Source organism: Syngnathus floridae, chromosome 6 (assembly GCF_059516105.1).
Source record: "Syngnathus floridae isolate MCC-2025c chromosome 6, RoL_Sflo_1.0, whole genome shotgun sequence".
In the NCBI taxonomy this organism is placed as follows: Eukaryota; Metazoa; Chordata; class Actinopteri; order Syngnathiformes; family Syngnathidae; genus Syngnathus; species Syngnathus floridae.
In genome coordinates this window covers 8,038,916-8,063,875 of record NC_142418.1, presented here as the reverse complement: position 1 = coordinate 8,063,875, position 24,960 = coordinate 8,038,916, and the positions used below count along the sequence as shown (strand labels likewise).

Sequence of the window (24,960 nt, the reverse complement as noted above, 5' to 3'; positions counted from 1 at the left end):
CAAGTAAAGATTGACGTGTAAATGATGTTTTGTAACCTTTTTATACAATTGATCCTTTTCTGTCCAAGTTACAACATGTATTACATTTATTTTAAGGCTTCTTGTAGCCTTATAGTTGCATCGTCTTTGACCTTTTAATACCGCACAAGCCTGCAGGTGGAAGAGTCTACAGTCAGAGGTCACTTATGTGTCCATCGGGGGAAAACCAAAAAAATGTTGTTACCCTGGACCCTCAAGTACTGGGATGACCTTTTTCTTTCTGGACTTTCACTTCAGCAGCACTTCTGAACTGACTTCAGATTAGGTAGTTGGTACCTCGATTTAAAACTACCACAACTTCAGTTTTTTTATTTTTTATATGTCATATAAATTCAGTCAGCAAGGGATTGATGTTTACAACTACTCCGCCTTCTCTTCTCATGCGACGGACAATCTCGTCTTACTGCACGTTAGCAAGAATGCCGTCTCACCTGCCGCTCTCTGAATGAGCAACGTCGCTTCAGCTCCGACGGGACACTCTTTGAGCATCTCTACCACACGTCCGTGCCCGGCCGCTGCCACTGGCTGCTGATTCACCTCCAGGATCAGATCACCCTCGATCAGGCCCGACGCCGCCTGCGAGCCCGGATCCAGCACCTGCGAGAATCATGGGTTAGCCTTAGGCTTTTTATGTCATTTTTTTTTGTAGCGCCAAAGAAAAGCATGTACAGTACAGAAAGGCTAAATCTGTTCAAAAGCCCTAACCAACACTGTGGACAAGCATTTCAAGCACCGATATACTTTTAAGTTAGCAGTCTTGTGGAATTGTGATTCAGATTAAGAAACTGATTTTAAGTCAAACATTTACCAGTTAATATCACAGAAAAATACAGGCAGTAATTTTGTTTTAAAAATGAGTGAACTGATGAAACTGCAGACTCGAATGCAATGGAGAGGAAAATTTGGGTGCCCCAAAGAAAAACATTTAGGTGCACCAATGCGAAAATGAAGTTTAGTGCCATGTTTGCTTTTTCTGTTATCTGGGTTGGTCAGAGTAAAACTGGGTCCAGCCAACTTTGACTGGCAAAACACATCTGTAACGATTTGCGCATGTTAATTGATTTCATAATTATCTGTGCTGACTATGATGTATTTGCTTGACATTTATCTTTACGGTACTGTCATGGAATTAGATAAATATTGATTATGAACTGCTCCAGATGATGTGTGTGTTGTTGGATTGTCTCCTGCATAACTGAGATGTGATACATGAGCAATACGCCATAGAAAATATATTTCATCTCAAAGACTTGACCTGTTTGACTCGCTGGCCAGTAGGACTGTCTGCAATGGTGAATCCAAAACCCTCGGCTCCTTTCACCATGGTAACCGTCAGCAGCTCGGCCGCTTGCGCCGTCGCTCCGACAACACCCGGCGTACCCGAGGAGGCCATAGACACGTTGTCATCATGCGGCGTGAGCGCAGACGACGAGCCGGGTGTGGTAGGCGGCAGCGAAGAGCCATCTAGGTGTGTGTCCCCGGGATGGGAAGCTCCAGCCTGTGCCAGGGCCTGAGCGGGCAGCTGGGAGCTCAGGGACAGATACTCCAGGTAAGGATCGTAACTGCTGCGACCGTTCACCACCAGTGGACGGTGCTCCATCCCGATAGGCGTCATGGAACTGCTGGCTGCCGCGTTGGGGTCCTCGGGGTCAAAGGGCAGAGGGTAGCCCCTGCAGAGCACCAGGGTGACGCTTTGACCGATGGGCACCGACTGGAAGAGCTTGACCACGTCGGCGTGCGTAGTGCCTAGCACGCAGATGTCATTCACGTAAACAATGACGTCACCTGGAGGAAACATGGAGGAACACAGTCACTTGTATGGAATTTAGATTCAGCTTTGCAAAAAACGGAAGTGACCGAAAAAACAATTCCCTTCACACAAAGCAGCAGTTGAGCAGATAGTGATCAATTCTTGAAAGAAAGCTTCAAGCTGTTTATTGCCAATCCCACAAAGAGATTGCACATTATGTATTTACAAGGACCACATCACTTTGAATGCCTTCTACCTTAACGCTAACACAGAATGCAAAAACCCCGAGAGGTGCAAATATCATCAACACTTTAAGCAATGTATATTTAAACAAGAATGATGCGGCAACACATGTAGACAAACAAAACAAAACTCAAATGCACAACTTATTGGGTTTCTTTGGAAAAAAAAAGACTAATAAGACTTTCTTCTACTGAATCACTCTTGCTTTTGTCTGTAAGACTATTGTTCTGCACCATGGAGCTAAAAAGTGTGAATATGACAAACAATACAGGATTGATATATCTAAACATATTGTATCGGCGTTATAGTAACACAACTTAAATAGTTCAAAAAGGTTGAGAAGATAAATTTTTTGTTTTCATACAATGTTGTGTTCATATTATTGAAGTGTGGGAAAGAGGTGCTGATGGACCGGATGAAAAGATCCATTTTGTCAATTTTCAAAACAGAAAACATCCAGCATGCTCTCTCAAAAAATTAAATGAGGAAAAAAATGACTTTCTGTGCGATCTGGTACCTATTACGATTGGGGAACGCTCTCATAAAAGTCTGCCGCGACATGGTGGAGCAACATGATGTCCCGCTTAAGTGTCTCATAAAAACACAATATCAGTATTTCGGTTATGCCTGTGGATGGCACACACAAAGGCACCGGAGAGACATGGAGGTGAGGTCGATGAATCTTTGTGAATATGCAGTACAAACAGTGCGGCATCTGTAGAGAGAGCCTCTGTGGAAATGTCACAATTGACCCGGCGACAGACACGTGGAGCAAGTGTTTGAGTCACGTCTCGTGCACAATGCAGCAGAAGGTTGCACGTCCCTTCGAGTGGAACTATGAAAAGCCTCATCTGACTTTATGTGGCGCTAACTGTGCGCGCAGGGAGGATGCTCCATCAGTGATGCCTGAATAACATTACGATCAAGTCTTCATTTTTCTCTTATTATCACTTATTGAGGTCTTTTCAAATCACGCTATCAAACAAAAAGATTCCCGGGCCTGGCAGAGCTCATTAAATTCACCTTGATTTTCTTTTTTTTTTTTTAAAACGCACTCATGTATTGAGTGTATGTCTTTTAACATTCACTCCATATTGAATGCTGAGCCGTAGTCACAAAACAGCCAATGCAAGAGCCGCATTAGGCTTAATTAGCTACATTTATCATGATATCAAAATTCTCACATTTTATATTATTTATATATTATTATTATTATTTTATACACACACAGTTCATGAAGTGAATGATGAACATGTAAAAAAAGCCACTTACATAAATAAAGAAACGTGCCATTAAATATAGTTCTTGGATTTTTTTTTTTGTTTTTGAGAAAATAGCAAATATCAAAGTTGCTGTTCTGTTTGTTTTACAAAAAATTGTTCAGAAACTAGTGTAATTAGTGAAACCAAACCACACTCTGCTGCTTATTATTATGATAGAATGGAAAAGTGCAGGAGGAAACTTTTTTCTTTAATAATAAATATGAAAATACATTCTTTATGACACTATGTCTTAACATTTTTTACTTTTTTGGTATACCAGAAAAAGATTAGATGTATTTTGAAGAAGAAGCTCCAATTGAATTGGCAGTAGTGTTGAATCAGAAAGGAAATGAGTGGTATTGAACATTATTAGTTTACTATATTAGCAAGAGTGGAAACACTAACGGAGTTATACATTAAATAAAGAACACACCGCTCTCTCTTGTCTCTGACCTGATTGAACTTGTGTGTGTGTGTGTGTGGGGGTGGGGGGGGGGGGGGGTGAAAAGGGCTTGTGGGGAATGAAATACTTCAAGAAGGCAACACTGGATGGACCCTGCAGTTTTATACGCGGACATTTATGGATTTTTGCTTTAAAGTCGCACTCCCATGACGAATGCAGTTGCCTTAAATCTTCTGCACACCACTGGAGGCCCTCACCGCACACACACATGGTCATACACAAACACAAACATACATGTCACATGCATCATCACGCACAATCCCTAAGAGCAATGTCGCTCAGCTCAAATAGGCCAGCTAATCTCAGCCAGGGAGCACAAATTTGTGTGTATGCGTGTGTGTGTGTGTGCCTGTGAGCAGCTCAGGCAATGTCACAGAGGGGATAGCAGCAAGTTGCGGCGAAAGAAAATCAGAATAGAGAGAGTGGGGGGGGGTCTGACAAACCAGAAAAAAGGGATGCAGGGAGAAGGAATTAAAGTCAAGAAGAGACAGGATGAAGAAAAAAAAAAACACACTTAGGCTAAAAAATCAGATGACATGCAAAGATAGGCAGACACAATAAGTCCAAGTCACAGAGACAAAAAATGAGAAAATATGATAAAGTAACAGACAATAGAAACTATGATTGTAAATGTACAGCTACAAGTGAAGACTGAGTGCAGAAGGGTTTTGTCCTTTTAACAATTCCTATCCCCTCCGTTACCTTTGTGATGTCCATGACCCAGCATCTACGTAGTCACTTCCATCACATCAGCTTTTTACATCATTTCACTTTATGAACTCAACTTGACCCACAAGAGCAAAAATAATCAAAGTTAACACGCTGCTGGCAACAGATGCAGAAGAAGGGAAGGGGAGGGGCGGGGGTTCATTACTTGGAATAAAGTGGTAAAAGATAAAACAGATTTAGCTACAAGGGGCCGACAGATTATTAGTTTGTGGAATGTTGTTACTACAGGCACAATTCCCATGAAAATTGAGTTGAAATGATTGATGAAGAAGCACAATGCAGTGCAATTAGCTTGTACGTGTAACAGTCACAAATTGTAACATTAGTCCACTGTAACCTTAAAATGTCATAAACAGAGGACTCATGTCCATACAGTATAACTGTGGGTGCTTTTAACATTAGTATTAGAATCAAATCATTACAGAGCATTACGCAAGTAGCCAATTCTATTTTGGAGGGTAAAACTGGCATAATGACACTGCGCGGCTCAACCTGATTGTGATGCTTCTCCTGCTGGGACCCACCGGGCCTCCTAAGTGGCACACATTACTGAAAATGAAGATAAATAAGTATTTGCACAACAAAACACGGCATAAGACCCATTGCGACCGAGTGTTTAAATTAAAATGCTGCTCTGCAGACATAACTATACCTGGGTGAAACCTTTTAGACCCTTTAAAGTGAATTCTGATATTTGTTGCTGTATGTGCTAGCTAATTATACCTGCTAACCTGAAAATAAAATTTCCATTCAGCCCGGCCGCTTCGGAGTGCCTCATTGTGGGCCACGAGTGTGCATGAAGAGGCTGATGAGCGAAACGAGCAAAAACACTGATTGCCCGACTTGACAGTCAGTTAGGTCTAGGTCTTTGGGCTGGCGTGACAGCTCTAGAGCGCCTTGTTGTCATGAGCACGCATAGCGCCGATTCAGTTTCTCGTTTTCAAGCAACATTTTATATACTTGGTGGTTTTTCCTTTAATCGTTTAAATTTGGCAGAATTTTTATGAAATTTAGAAGACATTAATTTTTACATTACAAGGACTTGGAGAGAATTTTGAAGTACCTGTGTCCATCTTTCCATCCTGAGCAGCCGGCCCATCCGGAATGACGCTCTTCACTTGCAGAAACTCGTCGGGCTCATCACCTCCAATTATTGTGAAGCCAAATCCCATGTTGCTCTTCTGGAGGCCCGTAGACAGAAATGTGCCTTTCAATTGGGTCGGGTCCCTCGTGAACAGTGGCTTTTCTGCAGGAATGACAAACACAAGCCCAGGGGTTTAAGGGGTTTCTTGTGCAGTTGAGTCGTACATAAAAGATCTCAAAGCGCTTTTTCGAGAGTGGTGCATCATGGTGGTGTGTGTTAAAAATTAGCTCTCTAACATGACTTTACTGCATGTTATGCCAGCTTTTGTACAACTTTCCCCCGAATATGAGTGAGTCATTCTGAGCTTATTTTGGAATGGTCCAGCACACCCTTATCTTGGTGCTTGGCTCAGCTCACTGGAGGCCTTCAGGGTGATCATGTTCTCAGCCGTCTCAAACGCCCGCCCACCCACCCGCCTGCTGTTCTCTCAACTCCACCCTGTACATGGTGACATTGTCTGATATTTCTTCACCAGGGCTGCCCCTTACATTATGGACAGTTGACACAGAATGAAAAATTGATGTGCGCCAGCATGGTGCAGTCTGCATTTCCACTTTGTAGGCTCAAGTTATCCGCGCAATTTAAATGGAGGCAACTTATCTTTTCCTGGTTGTGGAAGAAATCTAACATTTAATCAAAACTGCTTCACTAGTTCTAAATTGTAGGTGTGGAGCCCTCCTTTTCATGTCTCTGGTGGATGTGTCCCCTGAGGGTGGTGACATGAGGCTTGTTGTTATGGTTGCCAGGTGTGCTTTTCTTGTCCCCCTGGGCTCTAGACAAGAAGGAGCTTGGAGTCTACATCCCTCCAAAATAAGTGAATAAAATTAAAAATATCGAGTAATTAATATTAAAACAAAGTAAAACTGTATTCATTTAATCAAATTATTTTTGAAACTGGTACTGGCGTGTTCCTGAATAATCTAACTACCAACTTATTGCACCACGATAAGTGCAGTCGATCCCAGTTTACACCTGCCTTTCAGACACCAACATTTCTCAGATCTGATACATCTCATTAGGCGGGCTAAACGAATCTACTCGCTTTTGCGTCTTCCGGTATGTTTCACGCTTGGATAGAAACGTGCAAAATGAAGTGCTTGGTTAATTTGCATGTTTAGCACACAAGCTCCTTGCTGTGCCCGGTTAGCAGATTGGCTTTCACTTCTGTTTGTGTGTGTAATCAAGTTTGTCAAACCTTTAGTGAATCAAGAGCAATGTCTGTGTAACACTTCCACATGGCGTAATATCAGCATGCAGTGTACCTCTATATATGGTGGGCAGCGGGAGAGCGGAGAGGCCCTGACTCTGCATCTGCCTCTGCTGCTCAAGGCGTCTCTTTGCTTCCAGGACTGGATTCTCAAACTGAGTCCTGCGATTGATGTGGCTGCAAAGAACACTGACTATTAGGGTCAGAATACAAGAGCGACAGTACAGAAGAAAATTGTCTTGACTCTAACCAGTCAACTTCAATCATCACGTAAAGGTGTGATTTCAATTTCAAATACACACCAATCAGTCTTCGATCTAGATGACACCTTGTTTTAACAATGAATGTTAGATCCTTGGCCATGTCCACACGGAAACAGAGCCTGCTTCACACTTAAAACTAATCCTGTAAACTTTGAAGTACATCAAGAAATGCATGCATCCAAACAAAGACGCTGATTGGCTAATCTACTCTGCGTACCGCTAATAAAAGTTACAGTTTTCAGACTCCAAAATGTCGTTTCCATGTGGACAGACTGCCCAAATGGTAAATAACTTGGGTGGGATACACTAAAATGCGTTTTCGAGTGGATGGGCTCGAGACGACATAGGCTATTTTATGACTGACTAAGGGGTGTTAATGCAACTGTTTTTGGTGGAATTCGAGTTTGAAAGCTTCACTTTTTTAAGTTAACTACTGAAATAATTGACATTTTGTGGAATATTTAAATGTATTACAATGCACCTGCAGGCTACTGTATATTTCCTGCAAAACCGGTAAATACTTAAGGCAATTTGTGACTACAGCCAAAGGGCATTTAAAAAAAGAAATCCACCCTATAAATATTGCAGCATTAAATAAACTTTTCACATTTCGATAATCCGCGCCGATTAGAATTCTCCTGAGAGGCTTTTGACAAACGAGTGTCGAGGCGTTTAAGACAAGCGAGAGCAAAAAGTCATTCATTATTCATAAGGATGCAAACAATGGAATGGTTGCTTCCGTCGTTGCGACTTACTCGACGTAGTAGCTGCCGTAGATGGGGTCATCGATCTTTTCCCAGCCGTAGGGCAGCTCTGAGATGCGGGGAAACACACGAGGGAAATGAAGTCAGTTTATGGCGTGAGCAGCAGAACAAAACATAACACTCGACTCATTACAAGAAGACAACACGCATCTTAAGGTCACAGGCCTGCACTCCCGCTATCAAATTTCCTTGATAGTCGATACTTAAAAAAGAAAACAAATTTGTATTTGTACTTCAGCGAGATTGGACATAAATATTGATTAGTCTTGTGATTCCCAGCCACTGTTGCAGAATCCACATAACTTTGTTATTATAAGGCAGGGCAAGGCCTGTTGAAGGATGTGGGGGTCAGCGAATAAGAGTGTAGCTCAAGTTAGCCAGTCAATTCTAACACAATACATTCAGTCTGCTTGTATTGCAAGAAATCCGTGATCTTGCCTGTTGAAAAGATGTATTTTTAAGAATTTGGACTTTTTTAAGTTAAATAAGCAAGGTCTCTAGACCATGAATTATCAAAACAAATCTAAATTAACTGATGAGTTGTTGCACGTCTAGTGGTTTTTTTTTTTTGCCATATAAACACATTTAAGAAAGCCACATTTAATTATTTATTTATTTAATTTTTAATAATTTTTTTACTACTATTATTATCTTATTAATTTATTACTTTATTTCAGAGCTCACCATCATTGGGCTTTAAAACAAAACATTTTTTTAAATATCCATCCTCAAAACACACACAACGCAATTAAAGGTGGTAGTCACGCTCATTCATTGCATTGTGGCTTTGACAAATTTAAAGACCTGTGAACGGTGGATTTAAGGATTATGTGTCATTTTTTAAGGATAATTAAGGCCTTCTTTGGGGAAAATCTTAATTTGAGGATCCACACACCCCCAGTGTAAAAATATATTAAAAATGATCACTCCATTAACTGGCTCAATCTAATGCCTGTCCCTGTTCTGCAGCACAAATTGTTCTGGGCTGAAGAAGCGTGTACCAATCACGACTTTACATTAGTCTCTGTTTTTTCCCCCCTCACAGCCGCCCACTCCCTTTTGGCCTTCCAGCTTCTCCATGTTAATTGTCTTGTCCTCACTGCCATCCATCCCTTCTCCCATTTATCTCCTTTTTACTGCCTTCGGATAAAGTGGGTCAAAGCGCGGCAAAAATGCTCTGTGCCTTTTTGTCCTGCCTTTCACCTCTAGCCAGAATTCAACGCAGAGTAAGATACAAGTGCAGTGAACCCCACTATATCCCGGTTCATGGTTGACTGCCCTGCTTTATGACAGATTTTTAAGCCGTTGCTTTTTTTATGGGCTTGTAAACAAGTCAGAATTCTGAGTTGCATGCTTTTAGTGTAGTAGCACAGGTCAGGTCAGGTCTACGGGTATACTGGAAGGAACAGCTGAAGGATTTATTTATTTTTTCCCCAGGAAGGATAGCTTGACCAAAATGTGGGGCCGGGGGAAAGAAAAAAATCATTTCGAAACATATTTTAGAATATGCAATAAAATGCCTGAGCGGCTTAACTGAGGCTACACGGATTTCTGCCGAAGCTAAAGCTCCCTCGAGCCCCAATGTAGCGCCATTCCTGTGAGCCTTTTTGATCTCCAAGTGATGTTATATGATGATCTCCATCTCTTGTCAGCAAGGACAGGCACTAAGAATACTTTAAAAAGCGTGTTCTAACAGGTTTGTGCAAGTTTAATTAAGCAATAGCACACGAGAGAGCTTTATGTCGGATATTATTATGGCTATAATTGCAGCCATGAATGATACTATACAGTACAATATTACAACTTTGAGTGTGATTGCTTTTGTACAACAATTCTAAAAGAACTATTTAATTAACAGTAATAAGCAACATCAAATTATGATTTATTTATTCAGTTATTCAGCCCATGCAACACAAATAGTTCCGCATTTAGCGTCATCGTTAATTAGCTGGTTCCCAAGCGCATTTTTATGAATTTCATTGGAGTTTTGTACAGGACACGCTCTGCTTCAATATGATTGGCTGATCACTTGGTCAGAACTAACTGTTCTGTTCTAACTGAAATCTAAATGTGTGAAAGTGAAAAGAAAAGCCTCTACATTGCGCATTTTCACCTATAGCTTCTTGGTTAAGTGCTCACTTGGCGGGAGGAGGAACACAACAAGGGGACTGAACTTGCACTTTTTTTAAAAATGTCCATCTGCTCAAGCTGCTCCGCTCCCACACAACCATACGCTACTAATTCAGCACTTGTGATATGCATTCATCAGACATTTTTTTTGTAAGAGTTCACCCCCATCGCCAAAATTGAACAGCCCTTGAGTTGTACGAGTACACTCTGACCAAAAATATGTCTACACAACAAACTATGCATGAGAGATGCGGGTAATTTTATTATCCACTATGCGTCACCATCCTCATGTTCTGCGCGGTATTATCTCTTTTTAGAGGTGGGTTGTGGCCTGGTGAGTGACGTGGGTGCCACTGAGCGAACGTGGGCTGGAGACGTGCTGTGTGTAAAACTGCTTTTCATAAACACATTGCACTTTGTCTTCTTTTTAAAGTGTGAGTTAAGTGACTCTGTCTTCCTCAATAGCGGCGCATGCATTTGAGATCGTACCAAGTACCGATTCACATTAAATCAAACAATACCATATTTTGGTGCAGCTCACTGCGCGGGAATGTGAGAGTTTGCCATTTTCACATATTTCAATGTACACCGCTAACAACGGTAAAAGTGCACACTTTACCATACCATACATTCATATATATTGGATTATACTCGATGTTGATAAAAACTTTGGCCATCATTTTTTTAGGATTAATTCCCAAGAGCTACAAACAGGTGCAAAAATTCAGTGCATCACATATGTGCTTACGATTATGATTATTGACCTGGCTTGTAGGTGGTTTCGTGTGCTTCAGAAGCGCAGAGCGATTAAACCTTTTTTGAACGATTGGGCATGAGCTATCCCTAATGAAGGTTCATCTCATTTATTAAAAGAAACCATTTAGTATTAGAATATTATACAACGATGCAATATAACATCACACAATTGTGCTACTAAAAGCATTTGGAGAAGCTCACAATCCAAATATAGGTCAAAAATACAAAAATGTCAATACAATGAAAAAAGTGGGGGCAAGCAGAAAGGGTAACTTGTTGTCAGACATCATGCATTACTCTATGACACCATGTCTGAACTTTATGAATAAAACATTCCATATTTCAACCACTTGCTAAGTTTAAAGGCTCAACCTGTCAACAATTGAGCGTGTAAATTATGCAAATTATGCAGACGAGTCATACTGCTGTATATTAAAGTTGTATTTGAAAACCTCACTTGTTAATACACCGGGCTTGAACTGATGGATGATCTTAAGGCTGATACCCCTGAACCTGAATTCGGGGAGGAATTATTCTGTGCATGTGTTTTGCTTTTCGTTTTGGTTATTTTAAAATGTTGCCATGTCGGTTTGTGATTTTTGTCTCAATATTAAGAATGGTTTGACAATGATTTGACACACGCTCACACATACACACACAATCAAAGACAAAACACTCCAATGCACATTTACACAAACACATCTACACACAAGAACACACAACACCCGCATACATGGAACACACTAACACCCATACCTGTGGACACACAAATGGAACACAAACACACACACACACATACATACAAACGAAAAGAAACACACGGACACTCCCAATTCCCCAACCCTATTATTTTTACAATTACTATGGCATCATACCCTCATGCTGTAATGTAATTACAGACAGATTTGGGATCTTGATATTAGTCTTGTCTGTGTGCGTATGTGTGTGCGTGCTTAGTCACTGTGTGTGCATGGCTGTCACCTCACACAACCTTCCTCCTCCCGCAGGCACAGGAGTCAGACACGTTCCGACGCCGACCCGCCTTAAATTCCCGCCCACCCTGTCCAGGAGCCACCGTTAAATGTCCCCCCAAAAAGTGAGCAGGAAACAGTTTCCATGGCAACCCCCAGTCTCCAAGCTGAGGGCTCAGTCTTGTCTCTATTTCCTGCTGTGTGTGTGTGTGTCTGTGCATGCGCCTACGAGTCTGTGTTTGCATTGCGTGTGTTCATGGAAGAAAAAAAAAACGCACATTCATCGTATGTTTGCCTTTCATACAAGTACCAGTGTTTCTTCGGGTGCGTTACTAACGCTTGGTGTCTCTCTTGAATTAAGTGTGCAATTGTAATCCCTTCTATTCCCTCTCGCACATTGTCTTCAGCACTAACGAGCATCCAGGAACAGATTCATCCGTCTCCATCCAGTCATTCAAACACAAGGCACTCAAAGTGCTTAGACACAGCCTCCTCATTCACCTACTGAGGTCACGGCATCAGGAGAAACTAGGGGATTCAGATTTATTGATTTAAAAATAAACTTGATTCAAAATTGATTTGGTGTACTCTACCAATACATTGAGTTACAAGCAGACTGGTCCACCACCATTACTCTTAGTAAAACAACACTGTTAAGGGATCTGAGGTGGCCATTTTAGCAGCAATCCCACTCCCCTTGTTACCAAACCATCATGATTTTCAAGCCATTATTTTAAAGTACATCAATTGTTTCAAACTATGACGACAAGGTCATTGAAGGCTGATAATGTGGAAAAATAGCTTGATGATGGTCTGATTATAATCACTTTTGATCAGCAAAAAAAGGTTTGTTTTTGGATGAAAAGAAGGCAGAGACTCACAAGTCTGCAGAGAGATCTGTGAGAAAATAATTGTAATGTTTCAAAAGCAATATTCCACAAAGGACGGCAGTTGGCAGTTACAATATTTCACCCCCTGCGGTGTGTCATATTGTGAAGTGAAACTTGTGCTGCGAGGTGATAGTTGCACTGCAAGTGAGCTCAACATTACTTTGGCCACAGTGTGTCGTCTAATATGGAATCTCATCACTAAAAGTTCAGAAGCACCACTTCCCTCTCTCAATAAATGACTTAACTATGTTATAATATTACCTTTGAGTTGCATCATTCAGGCCATCCTTTTTTTTTATATATATCCATCCATTCGTCCTTTTGTCTTTGCTTCCTTTGAGGTCTGTCGCTCTACTTAAGAAAAAGAAACGCCTACGTATTATGCTAATGCTAAAATGTCTCTCTATGTGTGCCCTGCGATTGGCCGGTGACCAGTTCAGGGTATACCTCATCTACCGCCCAGAATACGATTGGGATAGACAATCCCAGCCATCCAATTTTGATGTAGACCGGTTGTACAACGACAATAAAGCTATTTTCTTCTATTCTTCATGACCACCTTGCTTTTGTTGAAAAGTTTACAGAAGGCATTTTTTACAGGTATAAATGGTTTGGCTTTTAGTAATTTAGCATTACATATTGGCTAGAATGCATGCTAAAATCAAAAGTGCATGCGTGTGCCATTTAGTAATTTAGCATTACATATTGGCTAGAGTGCATGCTAAAATCAAAAGTGCATGTACGTGCCTTTTAGTAATTTTGCATTACATATTGGCTAGAATGTATGCTAAAGTCAAAAGTGCACGTATGTGCCTTTTAGTAATTTAGCATTACATATTGGCTAGAATGCATACTAAAGTCATAAGTGCATGTCTGTGCCATTAAACTAAGGAGCCAAAAGTAAATGAATGAGGCAGTCTCTCAATGATCATGTTAGTTAAGTGCACAATGGGTAAACAAAGCATTTGCACCTGTATTAGTTCTCTGAGGCTGTCACTGCATAAAAGTAGCATGGCTGATACAATGCTTTAAAAAATGAAAAAAAAAAGCAACGGCGCCGTGAATGAAATGCAATATTGCTGCGGAAGACTATACTAACAATGTTGTTGCCGAGGCCCATGACAGCCTTCCCACCACTTCAAGTTTAGCTTATCAGTTGCCAGTTTTTTTTTTTTTTTCTCCTCCTGACTCAGTCACCGACAGGGCGCTGACGCGGTTGCCTCAGCGAAGCGCCACGTCGCTAATCCGGGACGTGAGGTTTTATTGACGACGGTGCAGGGATTGAAAGCTTTATCAAAGGCAGAAGTCGCAGCAACAAGCGCGCTGTCGTTTGAAACGCTGAGAAGCGTTATCAGCCCGTGCCACCTATCAGAAGCAGACTCCTGACGAGCCTTTGAACTCTACCAGTCTGCCACATCACACTGTATATATTTGAGACAGAAATTTATATGCGCTTGTGGCAGGCGCACAACGCACAAGTCATATTTTTGCTCAAACGCATTGCCTCAAACAATCGTCTCCTCAAATCACCCTGAACACAGCTCCGGAGGCCTGAGAAAAGGGAATTGCCAATGAGGTTACAGTGTGACATTTCAAAAAAAAGAAAAGAAAAGAGAGACTGAAACAGAAACAAATCCGTGACATAAAGGGAGCAGTGACAGAAAATACAAGAAATCCGACTTCCAAGAGTGATTTTGTTTTGTGTGTTGTTTTTGTGTGCGTTTTTCCAACTGGTGGGACCTTCAAGGCAAACGTGTAGTTTGCAAAGTGCATCGTCAAGCTGCTCATGTATTGTTTTATTCACTCTGCTTGTCTACATATATATTTTATTGGCCCATACTTCATGCACGATGTGTGCCGAAACAAAGAGGAAACTGACTTTACATCGGTGCACGGTACAGATGTTGTGTGGTTTTTAAAATGCAAGTGTACACTTATTCGCACGTGGGTGAATTATTCAAAACAAGGCAAAAACATTAAGGACGACTGGAAAATTGACTTTTTAATTGCATGCATATAAACAGTTGGGTCTCTAGAATGCCTGCTGACCAAACAATTGTGAAATAAAACAAGTAAATTATTTCTTATCTCTGTTTTCTAAAAAATATTTTTTTTTCAGCAAACAGGAGGGATGAGTGTTAGATTAAATAGTCATTCCTTTAGAATGATGTAAATTGTCACAATGTACGAGTTTATGGCCTATTAGCTATAAAACTAATTGGTTATTTGCCTTTTGGTTGGTGGTACAAAGAGAACGAGACAGTGAGTAGGGAGGGGGAATTTATATTCTGTAATATTATTCCATTTATTACATCAGAAGTTTTATGTCAAAACTTTTTCCATTTTTTTTTTTTAAATCTCTCCTCACAATAAATGCTTTTTGAAACCACTCATAGACCTCATTGACTTACAGACTTAGCAGCAAACTTTTCGCATATAACATTTGGAACGGTAAAGTGCTGAGGGACGAAGCGGGCATAAGAAATTTTGAGAGATTCCCGAACAACCGGCGCATTGGCGGTCACAATTGGTGCGCGCATATGTTATCTATCTATCTATCTATCTATCTATCTATCTATCTATCTATCTATCTATCTATCTATCTATCTATCTATCTATCTATCTATCTATCTATCTATCTATCTATCTATCTATCTATCTATCTATCTATCTATCTATCTATCTATCTATCTATCTATCTATCTATCTATCTATCTATCTATCTATCTATCTATCTATCTATCTATCCATCCATCCATCCATCCATCCATCCATCCATCCATCCATCCATCCATCCATCCATCCATCCATCCATCCATCCATCCATCCATCCATCCATCCATCCATCCATCCATCCATCCATCCATCCATCCATCCATCTATCTATCTATCTATCTATCTATCTATCTATCTATCTATCTATCTATCTATCTATCTATATATGCACATATATATATATACACACACACACACACACATATATATATACACATACATATATATATATGCATATACACACACACACACACACACACACACACACACACACACACACACACACACACACACACACACAATAAATAAATAAATAAATGAAGAATAAAATAAATAAATAAATAAATAAAAAGACTGTTTTCAAAAGTGTTGTATATGACATCCTGTGATTGGTAAAAGTTTAATTATGGCTTGGTTTAACATGACATGGAAATAAGTTGTAGCACTGAGCAAATACATGCATTTTTAATGACCATACGCATCATTGCTGCCCAACGTGTGCTGAAATGCACTGTTGCACAAAGTAAAATGAGAGCCATCGTGGAATGGAGAACAATATGCGGATGAGCAGGAGCAGGTTGCCGGATTATTGCTTCCACGCATGCCTGCTCCGTCCAAGCGGCTGTTTTCCCTGATAAAAATAATGTTTCCTGGCTCCCACCGCTGGAAGGCACTTGCTCCAGAGGATGAGCTCTCTCATTCGGGAGCTTCATAAATGTTTGTTTGCTTTTTTGGCAGTTGCAGTACTACTTTCCCCAGATACTAGACAGAGCCAGACTACAGGAGGAGACTACCCAGTTGACTTTGCATGGTCGGCGAGGCAGAGAGTACAAGTTGCAGTGGTGGGTGTTCAGGGCCAGGAAGGCCTTCTTTGGTTTGAACACGATCAGAAGCACTGGACTAAACTTCAAAATAATGTTGCCTTTAGATACGATTATAATGTATTCAGTGAAACTTACATTTGTGTTAAATTTGTCAGCCATGTTTAAATTTAGTCTCAGATTTGGTCCAGTTCCAATCACACTTTTTGTCCAAGGATTTCTTTTATTTGTCTAATTTTAGTCAATAAAAACTGTTAACATTTTGATCTAGTTTTAGTAAGGACAACCATTTTACCCTTTTACAATTATTATATTGACCATTTTCATGTTATTAAAATGTAGGTTAAAGTTGTTTTGAATTATGTGTGGCATATTCATTTAGTTATGTGATTAGCTGGGGACCAGTTACCAGGTACCTACTGCCCAAAGAGTGCCGAGATTGGCTTCAGCACGCCCGTGACCCTCGTAAAGAGGAAGCGGTTCAAAAGATGAATGAAAGAATATTTTTTTTAGTTCATTCTATCTAGATATATTTTTTTTGTTCGTTTGAGTTTTTAGTTTGCATGTTATTTGTGTTAACTACAGTTTGCTTGCAGAGTCACAAGTGCAGTCACAGGTGGTGTCTATAGTTGTGACATGGTGGTGGTGGTATTAAGAAGATTCTGTCAAAATTTGTCAGGAAATTTCTCACTGAAAGCCAACCCAAATACATGGTTGACCACTTTACCGTCCATCAATACTTTGTCTTCTCAAGAAGCTTCTACAGGGTCGATTGTCACCATTGATTTCCTTAGACTGACATGGAAGCAGTCATTGGGAAATGGAGCGGGTAAGCCTATAAACATAGTCTAATTTAACTCACTTATGTCAGATTATAGATTGAAAACCCCCTGAGATGTGTTACTTTTTCTTCTCCTTCTTCCTTGCAAGGTACATTGGCTGACTGACAGACGCAAATGAAATAGGAGCAAGCAACAGCGCCATGTCACTCAAAGACAAGGCGTGTGTTGATTTGAAAATACATTAACAAAGACACATACAACTTAGTGATCATTGGCCCAAGACAGAAATAAAAAGTGATTGCCAATTTTATTTTTGCAGGTGAAAAGTAATCTTTGCCTCTTTTGAAGTGATCGATGAATCACGTCAGCTATGACAACATTATGCGATGTGTGTCTAGCAGAAGTAAGATTGTGTTTGTGCAGAGCCCAGTAGCGCACTTGAAATTCTGGGCACACTTTGGCTCTTTACCAGGCAGGGACGAGGGAATGTCAGTAAATGAACAAGCGAGGGGGGGAAGAGGTGGAGAATAGATAGCGCGTGATGGGTTACACGAGGGGTCTCTGTCTGGGGGGAGGGGAGACGTGATTAAGACGCAAAGAAGGAATTGATTAAGTCTGTGGAGATTCACTTCGCAACCTTTGACAGCAGTGGTGATGCAGGTTTGCCTGCTATTAAACCGCTATCACTTGATAACTGTGCGGCTCTTTTTCTTTCTACATTTCTTTCATTTTACCCTAAAAGTCATTTCCTACTCAAGATAATCCAATTTATTTTGATGACAACAACCCGTTTTATAAAATACAATCGGTGTGGAGGATTTGTGCATTGAATGTGAATCTTTAAGGCGGCACGGCCTAGTGAGTAAGGACAAAACTAGAGTCAGGTTGGCTTTTGCGTCTGCATTTGTCTGGGAACGAGTTGTGGTCTACAGCAGCTGCTTGCAAGTCTTCTCATTTTGTGTTTGTGTCTTTGACTATCTTGTTCTGAAAGCGCATTGACGGTGGATCCGAAGCTCGCTTTTTACCTCTAATGTTGCCCCACAACAGAAAATGGCTCATCACTCAAAAATCGTGAAAAATGAGTACTTCAAGGTACCTGTGTGAAGAAAACCCGACAAAGCAAAAAGACAAGCAGTTGCGTTGCTCTCAAAAACATCAAGTTTGCATTGTTACTTCAAAATAAATTCACATACGTGTTTTAGTGCGTGACCGGGAGGCTCACACTCGTATAAACACAATCATTTTGTACCACAGCACTAAATCGACAAGCAGGTATGAAAACAGCAGGAGATGAAATACTACTCACAAAAAACAACAAGAAAAAAACAGCAGCTTATCTCTGATAAACACAAATGCGGAAATGGAAGGATCATAAACAGTTGGCACTCACCATCCTCCTTGCATTCTTCTGGAGGCTTTGCCTTTTTGGCCAGCCGAGGATCCAGCCAGGACGTGGTCTTGGTGTTGTGACTGCACAAGAAGAAAGAGATGACAAGATCATTAGATCAAAGTAACACTAACGATCTGGATCCAAGTGAGCGGGCCAAATTCGCAAACATTAAGATGCATCAATTATTCAAGAGAGAGGTCTAATAGTGCTGGCAAGTTTATACAACAAAACACCCAGAAAGCAGGAGATCGCAACCACTGCCAGATCGGAGAATCTAACGCGCCTAAGTGCAAAGCAAAGTCAGACTCAGTACTCAAGTAGAAGTTAAAATACTGTCAATACCATATGAGAACTTCTTTTAGGTAAATATCTTTACAGTTTAATTGAACACAAGGCAAAGTTTATTCTGAAGTTGGCATTCTCAACGTGTTGATGGCGTGCTATTGTCATTAACAGTTGTTAGCTTGACTTGGCAGTGTACACAAGTGGGTACTCAAGGCAGAAAGAAAATGCCTCGAGCATTTTTTTTAATCAAGTTACTCAAATTACTCAAGGACTCGTTTCAGCCTTTTGTGCCAGAGCCCACAAGTTGGTTACGTGAAACTTGTTTTTTGTCCATATATGCTGTTGTTTCATCAGTCTTTTTCATAATGTTTTGAAAAAGCACTTGGATACTTCCAAATGGTAGCTAACTGATTGACTACCATTTGAGAGTTGTGACTCATTTGTCTACAGACTAGCTAACAAGCTAACACCAGCTTTACAACATGCTATAAATTACAGTGCTAAAAGAGCACTTTTGCGCCATTGGTTCGCCAGAATGCGATCAAATCCAAATTAGTCACTTGCCGTGTAAATGTAGCATCAGATCGTGTAGGTGCGCTGAGAATTGTTGCCATTGAGCGTATGTTACTGAGGGTTCTTCTCCGCTGACATTTTTATAAGCATTCAAAGTGAAGCATCTCCCTTTATTTTTTATCTTGCGATCCACAGTTCAAACTACTTTTTGCCATGACAACCGTTACAGCATGATATCTTCCCAACATGGTGCTGCTGATTCTCGACAGCTTTAGCCTCTCATTTTTTTCCACCACAATGTCTCAAAGGGGGACTTAAACTGGCTCTCTATATTTTTACTTCTTCCAAACCAATTTCCTCATGCGAGACTCACTTTTCACCCTGGACTCTAAGCTCCTCAGACAGAATGTTTGACACTTGGACTACTTTATCCCACAGCATGTTTTTTTTTTAACTTCTTCCTTGACTTGATTGAAACCCCCAGCTGGGCCATGCAGCTTTTTACACTTGCCTTGCAATCTGGCGAAATGCTGTTGTGGATTTCGACAAGGTTTTACAATTTCCAGCTCATGAACTTTTAGGAGAAACTCCCAAAACTCGCATATCTTAACATTAATTCTCTCCACTGAAAGGCCAGAGAGGATCTGATCTGATCTGACTATGCTACTGTGTTCAAGGCACTGTAACACACACAAAGAAATAATAAAGGCACATTTATGCTTTGACAACCACAGTCAGAGAGGTATTGATGAGCGATTGCAGACTACATAAAAGGTATTGTTGAGATTTAGTCGTAGTAAATAGTAAATATAAAAACTGAGCATTATTATTCTCATAACTTTAAATGGCAGGCTGGTTAAATGGTAATGTAAAAATAAAATGTATATACATCATTGAGAAATAAATAATATTTACTATTTTATATATTTTTAACATTTTGAAGTTTAAGCTTGAACGTCATCATTGTGCTTACTTATAGGATATAAAAACAGTCGTCAGATTTTATTACATTAACATAAAGCCATGCATGTTGTTTTGTCTTACTCTATGAAGTAGACCTCCCCCTTTTCCGTGTACGCCATCTCCCAGTTGTCAGGCAGAGGGCCCAGCTCTTCCTCGTCCACATCCGGGACTTTGTTGGGGGACTTGTCTGGAGATTTGGGTGCATCCTCTGCCTCAGTGGGAGCCTCGCTCGTGGCTGCCGTTTGGCTGCAGGTTTCCACGGCAACCTCCCCAGACGCGTCAGTGCTCTTGTCCTCGTGCTCGCTGGACTCTGCACAATGAAGAACCACTGCATTACATTTTGGTGCAAATCAGGCTTAAATGGTCTTATATGATTGGTTAAAGAAATAGTCTCATTGCTATTATGCTTTAGGTGACATGGATCAGCAGTACTGATTCTGAATACCCTTAACAGATTAGAATGAGATGCTGAAATCTGATTGGACAAAAAAAAATAGCATGTACTGGGAAGCAGTGCAGCCAAGAGAAAGCTGCAGAATGTCGGAATAAAATTAATAGAAAATCATGGAACACCATACTATATTAGGTTGTAAATGTGGGTCAGCGCTTCTCATTGTATTCATCCATTCATTTCCGAACCGTTTTTCCTCACGAGGGTTGTGGATCTTATTGTATTAAAAAATAATCAAATAAACTGCATGAATGCATGCATGTGAATGGTTGTTAGTTTTCATGTGCCCTGTGACGCCCAGTGCAGATTGCAACCCCGCCCTCGCCCAAAGTCATCTTGTATGCTGGATGAACGTGGTCCTTTTTGAGCCATAAAAAAAACTTTTGTTTCAATTTGTATGTGCTGTATTCCAGTTATTTCTTGCAACTACTTGGAAATGCCAGTCCGACTCTTTTTTTTTTTTGACACACACACACACACACGCACACACACGGCATGCATGATGAGTCAATGCAGCCGAGCCGTGAACCCCCAGGAGGGAGGAGAGGAGAGACAGCGAGGGTGAGTGAGTTCTGAGGACAACGAACATGAGGAGCAACACAGCACGTCAGAAAGCGAGAAACCGGCGAAGACAGAGACTTTCCGGGTCAGGGAGTGAGTCAGAAACACAAGGAAAAGATTTAGAGAGTGACAATAGATGCCACCAGCTCTTTTTTTGACATCACACATAGCACATGGTTGGCTTTGGGGGTGAGCATGACAATGATTGCGGCAATATTTATGCTTCTCTCACCGGAGGTGCTGGAGCAAAGAGTGGCAGAATGAAATGCACATTTGGCAAAAGAACTGATTCAACTCCTGTAAATAAGTAAAAACAAAACAAGGACACATTCCAAAGTGTATTTAAGTACAATGAAAGTCCACAACTAAAATCCAGTAAATGGGCTTTCACTTGTAATGCGCTTTGGTACTTGAAAAGCTTCACACTGCTTCCTCTTTCACCCTTTTGATGACATCGCATCAGGTGCAACTGAGGGTTCTGTGTGTTGCTCAAGGACACTTCGACATGGTCACAATGCCTGGGGATCGAACCCCCAACCTCTGGTTTGGGAGACAACCGCTCTAACACTTAAAATGTTATGTCGTGTAGCTTTGACAGGATCTTTTTCATCTCTCGACTTTTACTTTCATTTTGAATTTCACTTATTGTGTCATTTCAAACTACATATTTTAAGAGAGAGTTCATAATTCCAATAAAAATACTAATACTATCAACAATGATAATACTACAGAAAACATTATCCATCAAAGTTAGCTATGTGTAATGTGAATTATAAGCAGTGATGGGATATCTGAGCTTCAAGCACAGGTGCTCCCACTGAACCGACCCTTGAGCTCATGAGCACTTGTGTTTAAATCCAAAGTGTGGCACAGTTTTTACTTTCTGAACGTGGATTTCCCATACCCGATTATCAATATATGTATGGATACTATCTAACACAGCTCATGCACTGTATGACTGACTACGCATATGTACCTGATGAAGTGCCCACTGCTATTAGCATTTTTTTTCTATTCTCTTCTTTTATTACACTGAATATAAATATTTCACGGCATCAAATTTAGGTAGTCAGTCACTTCTTTTTGGAGCCCTAAACCGTCCCATGGGTTGTTACTCATGAGGGCACAGGTGGAATTCAATAGAAAAGAACGGCTGCATTCTGTTTTTATTTCCTCCCCAATGGGATAAATAAGGATTTTACTTTCCCTCTTCAGTCTGTCTCTTGTCCGTCACTTGTCTATAAATCTGTCCCGCTGACTGTGCCCTGACTGCTCGTTGCCGACATTAACACACCCGACCCGGGGTCGATGCGACTGCGCCGGCCGGGTCTGTAAACTTAACAACACGAGCCTCAAAGGCACCTTGATGGCTTCTCTGTGTTATCATTGTTCGGAGTGTCATTTGTGCCTCCACTGGCCACCGCTGCTTGTGTTCTATTAATACAACGCCCATCTTTTCTTCTGCACTTTCTCCTGACCTCTCTTCCTCCTCCTCGGTCGGTCTGGCTCATTGCAGCATGTCATCGTGTTTAGCCTCCTCGTGTGTCATGCTATTTTTGCTTCTACATCTGGCCTTTGACAGAAACAACCTCCAGTGATCCCTGTGCGCTTTTTTTTTCCTCCCGCAGCAGAGAAGCAAAAGGCGTTTCATCAGTTGACAATGATGCTGAAAGACTCTGATATAGTGAAAACATATGCCCCCCAAAAAATTAATCACCAGTTTAATATTCACTCCCACTCTGCCGCCTTGAATGACAAAATGGCTTTGTCCTACCGCGCCACCATTTAGAAAAAAAGTAAAGTATGCTTTACCTTGACAATATAATGAAATGGTCTGTAAAATGTAACAGCTTGTGTGAAATGCAATCAGAATTTTTTCAGGTTTCAGGTGCAAACCGCATCTTGATTTTAGAGTTCAATTCAAGACTTTTGAATTATCTACATGATAGGTTGCATGAAAACAAAACAAAAACTGGTAATATTTTTTATCTTAGTTTTCTTTAGTGCCTTTATCCTATTTTACTCATCCGATTTGACTGCCTTCTACACTTAAAAGAAGACCGCTTGGTGCCTGTAAAGAGTGAAACATGTTTACCAGTGTTTCAAAGTTGCAATGCATGTTTGCTTCCAGATATTTATTTCTCACTGACAGTTGACTGTAAAGTGACATATAAAACATTGTACATTTAAAGGTAAAACAAAAAACATGCATAGGTTAATTGGATCCTCTCTAAATTGTCCGTCAGAGTACAAGGGAGAGTGGGTCTTGTTATTAAGAACAAAAATACAAATAAGAACAATAGGAAGAGATAACACGCCTGCGAGTTGTTGTTTGTGTTGCTGTGTTAAAATAGAAGCTATCTAATTTATGTTAGCCCATCTGGGGTATTACGATGGCATTAAGCTAGTGGACTTTTTTGTTTGACAAATTATATCTCATATCTAACCAAACTGATTAGAGACATGCGTGTTTAAATAAACTATGTTTATTTTGTGTGTCAGTGTTAGAGTAAACATGGACTACTGGAAGTGACTAATAAACAGTTTGATGTCTGGAAGTGACTAATAAACAGTTTGATGTCAGCACTCTTTGCATCTTCATTTGAGAACGGCGCAAATGAGTCTTCCTTTCATTCCGGTTAAGTGATGTTATAGAGATGATAGTCTCTCATTTTTCCTGTCAAACTTTAAAAAGTGTTTAGCTTGAAGTTTAATACGATTTACATGTCTTTAAAGAAGTGGGAAGGGGTACAACTAAAAAAGAAAACTTTGATGATGCTTTCATAATTGCAGCTTTAGATATTCTTGAACATAACTTTTTGAGATGAATGGGCCTTTCATTGTATCACTCGAGATCTAGTATCTCATAGTACCTGGCGTGATGGCCACTCCGTTGCCGTTGACAACGGGGCTCTCTTCTTCCTCCTCCTCGGGCGGCTCCAGGCTTGCGCGCTGCTCCATGTTGCTGACTGACTGGTTCCTCTTCCTCTTGCCCTGGGCGCTGGGCCGGGCTCCAGGCAGCAGGGCCTCACTCACATTAAGAGGAGGGGCTGCTGGGGATGGTTCTGCTGGTGGTTTGGGTGTGCCGTAGAAGTTATCTAACCAGGACCACAGAGACATGAAAGTTAAATCAATTGTATGTAAATTTCTTTATTCTTATGATAATAAGATAGAAAATCTTGTCAATTTACAATGTTGATTCATAATCACATTCATTATAATCAAGTAATTATCTTAGAAGAACATTTTAAGTATTAAATCTAACACTACATTTGCAACATTCCATTCCTTAAGGTAAATTGGAAACAACCAGGGAACAATTGCTTCTGCATCTACTTCCCGCTGTGTCACTCTACCTGTGGAACACATTAGCAGCTACAAAGGAATCGATTACAGGAACAATGTGCACCTGCTCTGTGGTAAAACACCCTCGGCTATGTCACTGCACGTGTTAACATGCTCTAAACCTGTATAATACAGTTAAAGAAAAGTGGGATGTTGAACTTAGTGAAGTGGAAAGCCATAGGGAAGTCCACCGGGTATCTTATATACACAGCAAGTTGGGAATACTGGACTCTTTGCGTCACAATGAACCTAAACGCAGCACAACAATGGGCTCTCAATTTAATGGAGTCAGAACCAACCAACGGAAAATAGTGTCAAGTCCACCCATAATGCCCCGTTTAAAGTCGCTGTTTGAGTCTGTTAGTTCTAGAATTGTTCCAGATGCTTGCATGGTGTCTAAAAATAAGTCAAATATGACAAAAGAAAAATGTATCTTTCTTAAAAAGAATGAATAAAAGCTGTA

At 40.6% G+C, this 24,960-nt stretch overlaps 1 protein-coding gene across 5 annotated transcripts in view; it reads right to left on the bottom strand.

Moving 5' to 3' along the window:
* The window catches only part of magi2b (membrane associated guanylate kinase, WW and PDZ domain containing 2b), a 79,872-nt gene that overhangs the window by 20,016 nt on the left and 34,896 nt on the right, over window positions 1-24,960 (bottom strand). For all 5 annotated transcript variants that reach the window (XM_088378330.1, XM_088378328.1, XM_088378324.1 and 2 more), the window contains exons 4-11: window positions 24,026-24,250; window positions 20,222-20,450; window positions 18,380-18,459; window positions 7,856-7,913; window positions 6,893-7,014; window positions 5,550-5,732; window positions 1,295-1,824; window positions 471-636 (exon numbers count right to left, since the gene is read on the bottom strand). In XM_088378330.1, the coding sequence (XP_088234456.1) occupies window positions 471-636; window positions 1,295-1,824; window positions 5,550-5,732; window positions 6,893-7,014; window positions 7,856-7,913; window positions 18,380-18,459; window positions 20,222-20,450; window positions 24,026-24,250 (1,593 nt within the window). The remainder of the gene's footprint in view (window positions 1-470; window positions 637-1,294; window positions 1,825-5,549; window positions 5,733-6,892; window positions 7,015-7,855; window positions 7,914-18,379; window positions 18,460-20,221; window positions 20,451-24,025; window positions 24,251-24,960) is intronic.